General features: G+C 41.9%; 2 protein-coding genes across 9 annotated transcripts in view; one reads left to right on the top strand and one right to left on the bottom strand.

Annotated features, from left to right (window-relative positions):
• Ltbp1 (latent transforming growth factor beta binding protein 1) overlaps positions 1-15,868 on the bottom strand; it is a 399,391-nt gene that overhangs the window by 68,330 nt on the left and 315,193 nt on the right. For all 7 annotated transcript variants that reach the window (XM_006984834.4, XM_076558654.1, XM_076558656.1 and 4 more), the window contains 2 exons: positions 8,991-9,113; positions 2,575-2,700 (listed from right to left, as the gene is read on the bottom strand). In XM_006984834.4, coding sequence (XP_006984896.1) covers positions 2,575-2,700; positions 8,991-9,113 — 249 coding nt within the window. The remainder of the gene's footprint in view (positions 1-2,574; positions 2,701-8,990; positions 9,114-15,868) is intronic.
• LOC121825198 (uncharacterized) overlaps positions 1-15,868 on the top strand; it is a 42,574-nt gene that overhangs the window by 3,100 nt on the left and 23,606 nt on the right. For both annotated transcript variants that reach the window (XR_013046929.1, XM_076558657.1), the window contains exon 2: positions 8,015-8,095. Coding sequence is in view for 1 of the 2 variants with exons in the window: in XM_076558657.1 (XP_076414772.1) it covers positions 8,015-8,095 (81 nt within the window). In the remaining variant the exon portion in view is untranslated. The remainder of the gene's footprint in view (positions 1-8,014; positions 8,096-15,868) is intronic.

Below are 15,868 nucleotides of genomic sequence, written 5' to 3'. Positions count from 1 at the left end.
CAAAGCACAATTACATCATGTGATTTAAATATAAACGAACAATGTCTCCTATGGAATACATCCCTACTTAATCTTGATGTCCCCCTCCTGTGATATTGGCTCTATATGGGCAAGAACTGTCTTGTACTGTGCCTTCAGAGCAGTGTCTGGTACCATACAGGCATCCAGTAATACTCCAGTGAATGAATTAACAATAACTAATTATTCTGCTCATCCTGCTCCCCACCCCACTGGAGCTTTGATTGACACTCCACCTTCTGCCCCCAGATACCACATCCAGGTAAGGGAGACGAAGGACGGGTGATGCCCTCTTATGACCACAGAGCTGGCCACGCTGCTTCAAATAATTTAAGACTGAAGATTTGCTTCTTGATCGTCATTAAGCCAGACAGTGACAACTGTCCAAGATACAGGGGATCAGGGAAGGGCCCCACAGTTTTTTCCCCCACTACTCTAAGCCCACTTCATTGTACGACTACTAGTTCATTGACCTTGGTAGAAGCAAGTGTGCCACTGCCAGTCGTGATATGGATTCAGCTGCTTAACCAGAGGCTCAGAAGGAAGCTGGTGAATGGATGTGGACCAAGGGTGCCAACCGCTCCTCAGCATTAATACAAACACTATGCACACGAGCTCCATTGCCAAACCCTGATCACATGAGCTGGCTTTGTTCTATACCACAGCCAAGGAAGGGTCGGATGAGGACAGCACTATTGCCATAAGTTTCAGACTTAATCCAACAAAAGAAAACTTGGACCAATTTAGTGTATTGGATTAATCCCTAAAAAATGAAATCCTTACGGAACTTATTCAAGAAGGAAAATAACATGTTTAATAATTAGTTGTACTACCATACATCAGCGTGATATTCTAAAATTACCCTTTATTACTTGTAAAGTGTCCAGTCTGGGGAGTATGGAGGGACAAGTATCCAAGAGAGCAGTCTACAAATACAGCGATTCACAAAGCATTAGAAGTTTTCTAAAAACACATTTTTAAAGCCAGGCCCTTGCCAAGTAAATGACCAACCAAATTAGAGCTGCAACCAAATTAGAGCGATTATGTAACTCCCAATTTGCAGAAATCAGTGTTTAAAAAGGTACAGGATGAAAGGAAAGTCAGTACGTCTAAAAGGCAAATACACACGAATCTGCGAGCACTGACTATATTTGTCTGGAACAACGGCTTCGATGGATGAGCATCTGAGACGATCCATCCTTTCTCGGAGCATCGTGGTACAACCACCAGCTGTAGCAACTTTGACCACGTCTCAGGGAAGGGAAGACTTAACTGCCCGTGATTTAGAGCGAAGGAAAGAACGTAAGCCTGCATCTTTCTGGAGATGTGGGGATCTGTGCATCTGCCCTGTCAGTGTGAGGCGAGGCAGCACCCTCCTCGGCTGGGGGGAAGATGTATGAGCTCGCACAGTGTCTTCTCAAAAGGCTACAGCCTCGGAGCCCCAGACATAAACTTAACATAAAACACGAAGCACCAAAGCCCGAGTTCCTTGTAAATCTCCCATCGCCCACATTACAATGCTGCCTTCCTCCATTTCCCCACTTGGGACTCCTTCCAAACCCTTGGCTCTCTCTGCTCCCGCTCCACCCTGCACTATCTTTCTCCCATCGCAGCCAAATCTGGCCTCCATGTTTTGTCTGCTCAGCAGGAGAACAATTTCAACAATCTCCGTTTTATAAGATCAGTTTATTCCTCCCAATATAATAATTGGTTTCAGCTGAACCTGGACGCCGCTCCTCGGCCGGGTTCCACTGCAGTACTAACTAGCAAGAGTGCAGACGCTTCCTGCTGCAGTATTTTTTATTTTTTATGTTTTTTTTTTTTCAGAGCAAAGACTCTGGGTACTCTCTTAGGCCTAGAATAGAACATTTACAAGGTACTTCTTCAAAATGCAGTCGAGTCTCACTAACCTAGATCTTGAAAAAGATACCATGACTTACGATCATGGCAACCTTAGCTTACTTTAAGAAATATTCAGATGGATTATTCCTCCATTTATCAGACTATAATGTCACGAAGAGCATAAAACTAACAGCTATTGCTGTGACCTGCAAACAGGAATGGGTGCTATCTAAATGTCATACAGTCTGATGAACCTTTGCAGGATCATATACAATGTGGGTAGGTAAGAAGATGGAGTGGCTTAGAGGTGAGAACATGAACGGAATAATGCTAGACCGTCTCGGTTCCCAGTGCTACAGAGAAATCAAGCAGGATATTATGTTTTATAAACAGAATAATCAAGGTGACTTCCACAAAGGGTAATCGAAACAGGAGGGAAAAAAAATGTCACGGTGTCCACCCAGAATCCTCAGCTCGAGCAGATTTCACTCATTAACGTAGCTCGAGTATGGGAACCAACTGTGGGTATTTCCACCGCCACAGCCTCGGGTCATTCTACTTGTAAATGCCACCTATGCTTTCCAGTACGAGTCACCTTGCCATGCAGAAGCCTTAAGTTTTGAATTACAAATACCTTTTAAGCCTGAGAGCCTTTTTTTGCCTATTCAGCAGAAAGACATCGCTCAGCTTCCTCACGCCCACAGGTTCTCTTACCTTCACATGTGCGGCCATCTGCAGAGATGGAGAACCCTTGTTCACAGACACAGTGGAAAGACCCAGGTGTGTTCAGACACTCCCCATGAGGACCGCAGAGTCCCGGCTGGGCGCATTCATTAATGTCTGCAATTGAAAAGAGAGTCACAAATATTTGAAAAGAGATCTATTTCGTTTCCCTCTAATACCAATCATACAGTAGGGAAAAACCTAGTTTTGAAAGGGACAGCCTTTTCTTTTGTGACCCAACTGTAGCCTCTGTGCACATTAGAGACCACAATTCGAACTGCCAGAAGGGGCAGAGGACTTAGGGTGACCCATGTGACAGTGACTGGTCAACCATGTCAACCTATAAAAATAGCCATCTCCAAGGTTCAATCCAGAGTTGGCCTGCTTTAGACATAGCAGGGCCTTGAGGAATATTACTAAACAACCTGAGAAACAGTCATCAATGAGAATGCTGTCTCTTCCCTGTCCTCTCTCACCAGCCCAGAGCAACTTTACTGAAGTCCTTCACACCTGTTTCTCCCTTCCCAGGATGCAGACTTCTTAAGGGCAAGGCCAGGCATGCCTTGTACATAGTATTTAGCTCATAAATGCTACTCCGTAAACATCTGCTGGGTATATTAGAAATAAATCCCAATTTCTATTTCACTGAAAATGAGTAATGGAAAAAAAGAAGAGGGAAAGAAGACCAGAGAAGTTATGAACTGCCTGACTTTATGAGGATGAAATTAGTGAGGGCAAAGTGTTTACTGTAATACTTAACACACTTCCAGAAGTTCAGAAGTGGCTGCTATTATGATTTGTAAACAGCTGATGCCAAGGGCAAAGTATGAACATCTTAGGTTCTGTTTGTCCTCAATGTACATTTGCTTCCCAGGCCAAGGTGACAGAGGCACTCTAAGTACTATTAACACGTGGAGTTAGAAAACAAAACGTTCCTTCAAACCAGTTCTAATCATATCAGCTAAGAGTGCCCTCGGTAACAACAGCACAGGGGAGCCAGAGGCAGATCACCTCGTCATAGTGGAGCTGACACACGAATGGCTTGTGCACTGCATTATCCCTCATGACTCTGTTTGCTCCTTGAGAAAATCAGGGTGTGTAAACCCGTGAGTCCCTTACCTTTGTACTGTGTATCAACAATGTCCTAATTATCCACCACAAAATTTCTTGCCATATCACTACTCTTATTAATGGAACGATGATTGGTTTGGGTTCTTTTAGGTAACTGATGACTGAAAAAATAAAATAACCCCATGTCTTCAGCACTGTGCAAGCAGGTCACTTTCTATCTTCCTGGAATTCCTTAGGGTCTCCCTTGTCGTTTACTAAAGAGGTCCTCAATATTTCTTCTTAGAAGTTCATCTTTATTTCAGTTCAAGTGTGTTCTGGATGCTCTCTACCAGTGGGTGAATGGGACAGATCCCTGGCAAATAGGAAGCTCACAGCAGAATAAGGAGAACGTACATGTAGCTTAACAAAGTCCAGACCTGAGTTCTTCCTAGTAGATTTTAGAACGTGCTTTGCTACAACCCCACTCTTTTCCTTAGAAAGCAACCACTTTCTGTGCGTACAGTTCTTCAGGAGGCTCTTCTGATGGTGCCTGTGTAGAATAACATCCTCTGATGGTCCTGCTAATCCCTGTGTAGAATAATTTCTAACATCTTCTGACTTATTGCTTTTCTTTATTAGCCCCGAATGCTTCATCTTTCCCTAGCCACATAACTTAGATTACTTGGCTTTTCCACTGCTGAAACAAAGAAAGGAAACAACAGACCCTCAAAAGGAATAGTCAGCAGAAGAGAGACACATGCAGAATGGGAGAAAGTCTTTTCAACTATATTCCACATGGGGACTTCACACCTAGAATATATAAAGAGCTACAAAAGTTAAACATGGAATAAATGAATCTTCCAATCAATAAGTGGGCTAATGAGCTGAATAGTCAAGTCTCAAAAGAGGAAACACAGACGGACAATAAACACTCGGAAAAGTAGTCCACGAGGAAAGTGCAAATTAAATCGCCTTGAGGTTCCATCTCACTTTCGTCAGACAGGCTGTCGTCAAGATAACAAGCGACAATGAATACTGCTGAGGACCTATTTGGAGAAAGAGGAACCTTGCTGGTGCTGGTAGCGCATGCCTTTAATCCCAGCACTCAGGAGGCAGAGGTAGGTGGTTCTCTGTGAGTTCAAGTCCAGCCTGGTCTACAGAGTGAGTTCCAGGACAGCCATAGCTGTTACATAGAGAAGCCCTGTCTCAGGGGGAAAAAAAGTAAGAGGAGCTTTTATTCAATGCTAGTGGAAATGTAAACTGATGCAGTTACTATGGAAATCAACCTAGAGATTTCTAAAATATTGAAAAATAGACGTATCATGTGACCCAGGCATACCACTCCTGGGTATCTACCCAAAGGACTCAAGTCAATACACCCCAGAGATACTTGCATATTCATATTTATTGCCACATTGTTCACAATGGGTAGGAAATAGAACCAGCCTAGACATCCATCAATAGATGAATGGCTAAAAAAATATGGTATATATAATACAGTAGAAATTTATTCATCCATAAAGAAAAATGAAATCATGGCATTTGCAGGGAAATGGATGGAACTGGAAATCATTATGCTCAGAGAAATAAGTCAGACTCAGAAAGACAAATACAGCATGCTTGTTCTCCTATGGGGACTCTAGACCTTGACTTGTGTATATGTGTACACATGTACATGTGGGTGTGTGTGTGTGTAAGTCATGAAACCATAAAGGGGCCATGGTTGGGGAGAAGATCTGAGGAGGAGCAGAAAAATAAGCATAATTGAAGGCATGTGACCTGAAAGCAGAAGAGACGCACTGGAGGCGGGGCAGGAAAGAGGGGGCCGATAAGGATAAAGTGTGTTGGAAAACTCCACGATGAAACCCATTACTTTGTATGCTAACTTTCAAAGCCAACATAAAATGAAAAGAAAATCGGCAGAAATCAGTTATATTTTCCTCGTACCATTTTCATGTCTTTGAAGGACATGACGCTCATTTTCTACTCGCCTATTTTTCGGTATGATCTCACAGTCTTGTTTTTGATAAAGCCTCTGGTTCTCCTGTTTCTTCCCTACCTGCTGATAATCCATTACATCGGCAATCTGGATCCTGACCTTCCAGACTTCTGTTCTTCACCTCCATCTGGCCAAGGAGCTCAGCTGGCCGGTGCATCAATATTGTACATAAGCTCACCCGTCACGCTCTAAGGGCTCCCTAAGATTTCCTTTCTGCTTTTTACTCTGTGGCTCCATGAAGCTCTTTCTTTCAAAGCTACCGACACTTTGCAGCTTTTGTGTGGTAAACACTGTACACAAAGGTTTTGTTTTCAAGGAAGTCATCGGTTCATAAGGAACTGTCTAAAAACTTTGACGGCAGGAGCTACAGGCGAATTCCCAGACTTTCTTCCAGGAAAATGCTAAAAAAGAACACCACGAATATCCGAGGCTAGAGAAACATGTGCGTTCAATTTGGATTGTACTTACTGAAGCGTTCATTTCTGAGCTATGCTGCTAGTAACTCTGAGCTGAAAGCCAGACTATATTTAAGTTGGATTTCTTTCACGGGTCCGGAATGCCATAGAAATTCACAGTTTGGCATGTGTAAGTCAAAACGTGAAACTGAAGTGTGTTCTGGATCTCTAGCGTACCCTGCCACATTCCTGAAGAGACCATTAACAGGGAATTTCCAGCACAGTCTGCACATCACCATTAGTTGTGTGGGACAAAGAGAAATCTTAAGCACACTTCTGCCCTAAAATGTCTTAACTTCAGAACACTAGGTAAGGCTGCCTAAGTGCGGGCCAATCACATAGTTTCTCAACAATGGTGCCTGGGTAGTAACACTGCCATCCACTACATTTTCAGCATCAGGACCAACTCTGAAACCTGCACCTCTCCACAGAGCACCAATATAATCATGGGGTTAGAGAAGTGTAGGCAGGGTCAATAATCACAAAGCTGCCTCCAGCAACGGCTAAAGAGATCACTCAAGGGAGGCAAGGATACATGCGTGTGTATACAGCCTAAGAGGAGAAAAAGAACAGTAACACAGATTCGGACATAATCTTTAAACAGCACATAGGACCTGCTTCGGAAATGCCAGGGAGAAGGCACTTGCTGCCAACCCTGATGACCTGAGCTAGATCTCTGGGTCTCACACGGTGGAAAAGTGGAAGCGACTCCCACAAGTCGTCTTCTGACTTACACACACACACACACACACACACACACACACACACACACACACACACACACACACACAGAGAGAGAGAGAGAGAGAGAGAGAGAGAGAGAGAGAGAGAGAGCAGAGAAATGCTTATCACATATTTGAACTCAAATTTTTCAAGCTGACACATTCATTGACTCTGAGAAAAGAATGCAACACAGAGCAAAGTCAATTTGTTCTAATGATTGAAAGTCATCAACCTCCACACTTTTGGAGCAGTCACATCTTTGAAAGTTGATCTCAGACTACAGACAATGGTTTTACGTATTGAGAGAACATGGTGCAATTAATGAGTCAGATGGCTGGGTGAGTTCTGGGGGATTTGACTCTAGAAGTTAAATGATAAAATGTTCACTATGAGCTTTTGGGCCATTTGTACTGAGACCTGATTTTGCCTCTATTTAGCCAAAAGAAATTAGAAAAGAAAATATCACTTTTCAGCCAAAAAAAATCCTACAATAAAGATCAGGATTCAAATTTCTTAGGTTTTTGAGTTTTTTTTTCATCTCCTGACATTTTTATATAAATCAAGATTAATTTTGTTTAAAGTACTAAAATGAAAATATTTTGACAGAAACATACAATTCAAATGTTCCCTCTTTACAGCATCAAGTCTGAGCACATTTAATTTCTACACTGGAAAACTTAAAAACCCAATTTCACTTATTGCATTATGAGAGCAAAGAAATACCTACTATCAAATGAAGTACATGGAGTATATTTAGGTTTGGGGACCAAGGAGGGAATTAATTCTAAAAGACCTTGAGGCAAAGGTCCATGTCTTTCACAGCTCAATGACTCACGGGGGAATATGGCCAGTGACATACAGATAAAGCCTCATATTACTCTAGTACCATATCTCAGAGAAAAGGCACCATCTTGGTCAAGGATATGGGTTGTTTGGAACATAACAGAGAAGAGGTCCTTTGTGGCAATCAGTGGTAATACTAACAATAAAAATACTCATATACATTATCTTGTTTATGAATATTTTGAATATTATGCACAGTTCTCTAATGGCAGAGGAACATAAAACACTTATTCATGTATCAGAAATAAACATACATAAATATAAGTATATGCTTTCAGTGGGAAAATAGGCATAAACCTGTTCATCATTCATCTGTTTTTTTTAATTCATTCATTCATTCACTCTTTTTCCCTTCCCCAAGGCATTGATCCCAAGGCCTCTCCCATACAAGACAAGGGCTCTACCACTGAGCAATGTCACCAGCGCCATGAATTTAAGACTGGTAAGTGCAGGTAAATCAGTGGCAGCAGGAAGATAGAGCTAACAGTATTGGACACAGGGCCTACTACAAAGTAAAAAAAAAAAAAAAAAAGCCAACTATGCTTTCCTGTAGAAAAATCATTTAACGTCACCATCTTCTTTGAGTATAAGTTCAAATCCCAGCTCCTTAATAGAGAGGAAGGAGCATGTTCCTTAGCTTCTTCGAGGCTCAGTTATTCACACACAAATGGGATATAAGGAAAGCTACCTTTTATACTGCTGGAAAAATTGAAAGAGGCACCAACAGTGATTTAAGTTACTGTGATGGGACATATTTGTACTTGTGTTGTAATTACTGTGTCTTTATTACTATTACTTTATTACTATTACTATTACTTTATTACTTTATTACTATCCTGTGTCCACAGTATTGTTGTCTGGAAGAATAAATGTTGATAAGCACTTTGAAAAATATGAATTCCTGCTCTTCCTTATTTTAACTAAATCACTAATGAGGTTCTTTTTTTGGGGGGGGGCAAGAAAGAAAGAAATGGTAGATACTGGACAAAAATAGGCATCATAAAAAGGACAAATATTACCTCGGAGGCAAAATGAAATGCATTCATGATAGTCACAAACAAGCTAAACAATAATTTTGAATCAAGTACCCACAAGGCCCAGCAAAGCACAAGTAACCTCAGAATCATACAAAACGAGAATGTGGCTTATGACATGTGCAAGCTTTGTTTAATACAGTGTGGTTCAAAGCAAGACATCCCTAGGCTTGATAGAGACCTCAGAAACACTTTCATCATGCAAAATGCCATCCGTTATGTATGACTAAAGCAAGATTCTCGTCAGGAAGCTCCACAGAACTGAACAACTATGTACGTAATAAGAGGGAAAGAGCAACGTACCTTGACATCCTTTATTGTCATTCAGCTGGAATCCATCTGGGCATGTGCAGTCATAGGACCCTGCAGTATTGATGCAGTCTCCTCCCTGGCAGACACTACTATCTTCTAAGCACTCGTTGATATCTGAAAGCCAGTGTGCAAGTTAGGAGTAAGCAAACAATATAAGGAAGATTATACATGCTATGTGTATACATATAAAAAATCACACAAATAGGCATTGTGTTTACAGTGCATGATTTCAAATAGATAGAAGGGTTTGAAGTTTGTTTTTTTTTTTTTCAATGAAACGTTTTGAAATAATTTTTAGCTTAATTGTCGTTTTGCTATTTTAATGAGAGTCTACTCTGTTATGTAACCCATTCCGGAAACTGTTGATGGTCCTGCCTCAGCCCCCTGAGTGCAAAGGCCATCCAGAAAGATTTTAAGCTTTGAATAAACACAAAATGATATGTTTGAGACAGTGTCTCACTATGTAGCCTGGATTGGCCTGGAACTCACAACTGTCCTGCTCCAGACTCCTGGGTGCTACATGGAAGTTGTAAACATCAAGTACAATTAATTGGAAGAGGAAGAGTCATGATTTTTTACTAAACAATAATTTACTTGTTGGTGTTCTTCATGATAAGAGAGAATACATTTTTTTAAAGACATGTTGCTAAGTATATCTTAAGCATACTTAAGCTCCTTGATCTACGTATAAGATCCTGTTTAAAAGTACTTGGCAAGAGTCCCCACACCAAAGAGAAATGTTATCCAAACCAGAACTTCAGATGCCATTGTATTAATAAAAATAAACACGCAAGTCATTAAATTGTGTTATAGGTCCCTCCAAATTAACATAAGAATCATTACAAAATACAATTACCTGACAAAAGAATGTTGCTAAATTTAGAGGCAAAATGAGTTTAGAGAACAGATAGAAGGCGCAACCAAGGTCTTCCTAACAGAGAAAATGTACTTAAAGTCTTGGCAGTAGAATGTGAGTGGGGGAGCATTGCTCATGGAATTGACTGGTCCTCGTTAAGTCTTAGCGACTCCCATAAACAGACTGCCTAGATTTTCAGCAACTCCATATAAAGCATATGTCCAACTCCAAGTGTTCCACCACCAACCAACCAACCCTGAGCTCTGCCCGTGATGATGTGAGATGGTTTCAGTGAGGCAGAGGCTCACATCAGGCAGATGTTTCCGGGGGCTGTTTATTGCCACAGAGACTCCTGGTCAGAGATCATTACTCCTAACACACTCCACAAGCCCTTCCTCTGCTGTGTCTGTGCAAGGTTTAAATAATTAGTGTTCAAGAAAAACCAAGGAACAATACATCCTTTGTTTCCTCGGAATCTGGCGTTCACGGCATTTCTGGCGAGTAATTCTGATGGCTGCTAACGCGAAGGAGAATTTCAAGGTGGAAGCGAATATAGAAAGCGATGCTTGCCCCCCCCTCCATTGTCTGGTTCAAGGATGAGGATACTGAATTAAAGTTTCTTCGTTGAATCAAATTAAGTAACTAAGGGGCTGCTATACCAAAGAGGGAGAAGGGAGGCTTATCATCTATCTCATCCTGGCAAGACCAAGTGATGAGTGAGTATTCACCCACATTGGCGATGTTCCAAGTCCAGCTACTGTAAAATGTAAAACGTGCGTGACATACCATTTCAATGTAACTGCATTGTTGGTTTTTTTTAAAAGTCTTTTCCCATCATCTTCTTTGAAGAATAACTTAGGATAAATACAGCTACTTTGAGAGTCCAGCTCAGTGTACTGAAACATTGACATATACACCCTACAACCATCACCATGGTTCCAGTACGAGCGTTTCCACCCCTACCCATCTCCCCCCCAAGCAGGATCCCTTTGTGTCTTTGGCATCACAGTGTTTCTGAGACTCATCCAAAGTGCTGATTGTATCTTAGAGCTCACTCCTCTTCTTTGCCAAGTAGTATTTCATTATATGAACGTAAGTCTGCTTGCCCCTTCATTTTTTTAATGAGTTCTTGGGTCATCGCCATTTTGTCTACTTCAAACAAACATGCATGGGTATGTCTTCATGTGAACATGTGCTTTCACAGTCTTTGGATAAATTACTGGGGTTTACAATAGTTGAATCTTAAAGTAGATTTATGCTTAATGTTTTTAGAAATTGCTTCCTAAGATGGCTGTATCATTTCACACTCTAGTTTCCTACTGGCAGTGGAAGAGACATTTAATTTTTCCATATGTATCTGGCTAACTCCACAGCTGTTCTAATGGGCAGATATTGGGAGAGCTGGTTTTTAAATCAACTTTCCCTTCTTTGCTCCTTAGGAAAAGAAGGTAACAAAGTGAGATGAAATTTATTTGATCATCAGCATTAAATTAAAGATAAAAAATCTCAGCTTGAAAATGAGTCAGATCCAGGGAATGTAAAGAGCAACAATAAGCAATACCATGTGACCCAGCAATCTGTGTCAGCACAAAGAAGTCTGTAAACAGGGATATTTAATAGTCTTATTTTCATTCATATCTCAAAATCTGAGAGAAAAATAGCATTGTTTTAAGTCATGTATAGATTTAAAAACTCTTAAGTTATGATATAGTCAAGTTTGATATGTATTTTTATTCGTTTGCAATATCTGCAACAATCTTTTTTTTTGGCTTTTCGAGACAGGGTTTCTCTGTATAGCTTTGCTCCTTTCCTGGGACTCACTTGGTAGTCCAGGCTGGCCTCGAACTCACAGAGATCCGCCTGCCTCTGCCTCCCGAGTGCTGGGATTAAAGGCATGCACCACCAAATCTTGAACAAAACTAATCAGAGTGAGAACCATGCACGGTGGTACATGCTTGACAGCCCACTCTGGAAGCTAAGGCAGGAGGATGACACATTTGAGGGCAGCTTGTGTTGCATAACGACCTCGGGCTAACAGTGGGATCCCGTCTCCCTCCAAGAATAGCTTGGACATCAAGAGTGCTCAACCTGGGATTGTCTCCCATGGGGTGGTGTGAATGGAGAGTCTTCCTAAGAATTAAGGAACACGTTTCCCAGAAAGTAATGGTGGAATCCAGTCACTTTCCCCACCACCTCTGCATTGTTAAATAACAGGTCCATTTTTGGTCTGCTTTGCCCGGTAGTCATGTTTGGCACAGTCAATAATTGTCTCCTCTCCTTGACGCTTTGTCTTTGTTTGGAGTCCAGCTCTCTTCCTTCACATGTCACCTCCTCAGTCCCCTCTTCTGGTTTCTACCCGCTTCAATGTATTGGAAGGCCTAGGAACTCTTCTCTTTTCCATCAATACCTCCTCTTGAGCAATCCCACTCAATCTCACAGCTTTAAACACTACATGTGTGATGATGGCTTACAGCCCAGGGCCCGCCCCTCAATTATAGATACTAGCATCGAATTGATTTGCTCTCCATACTTGAACAGTCACTCTGGGATAGAAAACTGAACATGTCATGTGGAACTCCCAATCTCCACGGAGTCTGCTCCTTGGGGCTTCCACACCTGCTATTACTTTGAATGCAATGTTCTTCTCATAAATATTCACAAGTCAGTGACTTAAGGAAACCACTATTTCCTTTATTTAAAGTCATCCATCTTCGGAACTCCACGCATATCCCACTTTACAAGTTCTTGCCATTTAACTAGCTCTGCCTTTTGCTTATTTATCACACTCATTGTTAACTTCCTTATGAGAATGAAGGTAGTCCATGAGAGCTGGGATTACCAGTTTTTATATATGCCCTGTACCTACAATATAGGCTCCTACAAATTCAGCACGAAAGGAATGTGATGAACAAATACACAAATGAATGATTCTGACCTGAAAAGAAAAAAAAAACCTATGACTTCTCACTGTTTTGTGTTGACGTATCAACTACAAAGAGATAAGGGCCTCTGGATGACCCTTCCCAGGTCATCTTCTGAGACTTTGCAAGAGCCTACAAAAAACAACTTCAATGCAGGTGGGGAACAGAATCAGGTAGGTGTGGGATGAAGGTTAGTACCAGAGAGCTTAGTAGGTCGGGAGGCAGAGCCGTTTGTATCCTGAAGGACCTGAGATCTCTAAGAACTGGGACAGGGAGGTCAACAGCATCGTGTGAGCATGCTGCACACAGCTGTGGACCAACACTTGAGTTTCTGACTCTCAGAGGGCCCGCGGGAAAAGCGTGCATGAGGACCAGGTCTCCACTGAAGTTAAGAAAAAAATTACATGTGTAAATATGAAGTCTAACAAGAAGGATGGTTCTTCCTCCCACAGCTGTGAGAGGTATGTGAACATTCATAGACAGTTAATTATGGCAAAATACACTTCACTGGTGAGGAACGGAAACAGGACTAGTTGGGAATTAGCAGGCTGAAGTGCTAATGTAATTTCAAAGGGAGCTCTGAGTTAGCTGGATGGACTCCAGTCCTATTTATAACCCAAACCCTGGGGAAATTAATCCCGACTTTAAGAGAAATGAGCTTCATTACACATCCAAAGGAAATTTTCTTATGGAACGTAATTATATCTTATAAACATATATATTAATAATAAAGAGTAAGTTGGCCAAAAGTTTTTGTTTGGCTTGTCATGTAATGAATGTTTTTGGAATGAAAACATTTTTTTAGGGCCTTCTGATGACATACCTGTACACTTTTTAAAAAGCCAGAATAAAAGAAAATACGTTCTTGCCGGGCAGTGGTGGTGCATGCCTTTAATCCCAGCACTCGGGAGGCAGAGACAGGTGGATCTCTGTGAGTTCCAGGCCAGCCTTGTCTACAGAGTGAGTTCTATGACAGCCAAGGATACACAGAGAAACCCTGTCTCTAAAACTCAAAATAACAGTAATAATTAATAGCAATAATAATAATAAATTCTGGTGAATAATAATAAATTCTGGTGAACCAAAATTTCAGGCATGGTTGGGGCTGGAGAGATAGATCAATTGCTGTTCTTCCAGGGGACTTGGGTGCAAGTCCTTCACTTATATGGTAACTCACAACTGTCTATAACTCCAGTCCCAGGGGATCTGATGCCCTCTTCTGACTTCCATAAGCACTGCACATACATGGTGCACAGACAAAGCAACCATACACATAAAAGGCTTTAAAAATATAGGCATGGCCTAGTGACCCCAATGGCTTGGCCAAGAAGCAAGTCAGAAGAGTCAGTGAAGGTCAGCTTAGGTTTCCCATGTGTTTGTAAGGGCCTTTATGGTGATATTTTATTTGTGCTGAAATGTGATTTTATTTGTATGTTAATAAAGTTGCCCAGGAGATCAGAGCCTTCAGCTTACCACTCACTGCCATCCTTCTCTTGAGAGAGAGACCTTCTTCCTGTGTCCTATCTTTTTATTGCCTTTCTGTTCTGCCTTCTCATTGGCTCTAAACCCAACCACATGACTTCCTCATCACTGCCTATCTATACAGACCTCCAGGTCTTTATGGTTGGTACTGGGATTAAAGGCGTGTGTCACCATGCTGGCTGTGTCCTTGAACACACAGAGACTCTGCCTGCCATGTGATTGGGGATTAAGGGCGTGTGCTACCACTGCCTGACTCCTGCTTATGGCTTGCTGTGACTTCTGATCTCCAGGCAACTTTATTAACATACAAATAAAATCACATTTCAGCACAAATAAAATGTCATCATAGGCCTTGCTACTTACTGACTTCCTAAGAGCACCTTCCCTACCAGGATCTTCACAACACAGAGCTCCCTCCCACCCAACTGCGCCTTCTTCCTTGGATGCTATCATGTCAAATCGTTAACCCATAGATTGAAGTTCCCCAAGTACAATTTTTCAGGTATCATCCGGTTCAGAACTTGTTTGATTCCTTGTCCATTTTTCAGTAGAAATGCTGATGATGGTATTTTGTCTAGGTTATTAAACCTTGAGAAATACTATTATCTTAAGAGTAAAAATCCTAAAAACTGACTTACTGGTACACAGACAATGCACATTTTAAAGCCTTTGAAATTAGACCCAAATTGCCCCTTTAAAAGGACTGGGTCATTTTATGCTCTGAGAAGTGTGTCATTGGGGGTAGACTTTGAGGTTTCAAGGGCCCACGTCAATCCCACTGTCTCTCTCTTCCTGCTGCCCTCGGAACCAGATGTAAGACTCTCAGCTGCTTCTCCAGCACCATGTCTGCCTGCGTGCTGCCATGCTTCCCACCAAAATAACAGTGGACTAAACCTCTGAAACTGTAAGCCAGTCCCAATTAAATGTTTTCTTTTTAAGAGTGGCCGTGGTCATGGTGTTTCTTCGCAGGATTGGAACACTGACTAAGACAATGGTAGAGCTTGGGCCCTGTAACCATCTGCCTGTGTAATCTCCCACTTAGGTTCGTAAGTTGGAACACTTGATCTCTAGGAGGCAGTGGTGGTTTTGGAGGCTGTGGAACTTCAAGGAAACTCGAGAGAACTGGAGGAAATGGTCACTAGGGGATGATTCCAACTCTACTCCCTGTTCTGTCTCTGCCTGTTGGCCCTCAAGCACCTAAGCAACCAGCCTTTACCTCTGGCTGCTTCTGCCTCAAACAGCTCTGGCCACCATGCCTTCTCCATCATGGCAGACTGTATCTTCAAACTATGAACCGAAATAAAGCCTCCCACCCTTAGATTCCTTCTTGTCTGGTATTTTGATTGTAGCAATGAGAAAATTAACATCACCCCTCACTCTGATGCACTGATGCTGCATGTGAAACCCAGCCCAGATGTTCATGTGTCTGGTTTCAGGACTGACGGGTTACAAAGGCAGCAAAGAGGCAGGTAAGCTGGACACACGGTGTTCCTTGGATGGGCCCTGAACACATAGAATGTTCATGAGTTGGTGGTGAAAGAGAGAGATAAAAGACCATGCCAGGAGAAAATAGTCTCGTGGATCACCTGGCCAGGAGCCCTGAACACCTC

Source organism: Peromyscus maniculatus, chromosome 22 (assembly GCF_049852395.1).
Source record: "Peromyscus maniculatus bairdii isolate BWxNUB_F1_BW_parent chromosome 22, HU_Pman_BW_mat_3.1, whole genome shotgun sequence".
In the NCBI taxonomy this organism is placed as follows: domain Eukaryota; kingdom Metazoa; phylum Chordata; class Mammalia; order Rodentia; family Cricetidae; genus Peromyscus; species Peromyscus maniculatus.
The sequence above is the reverse complement of the archived record's forward strand: the minus strand, read 5'-3'. Positions and strand labels throughout refer to the sequence as shown.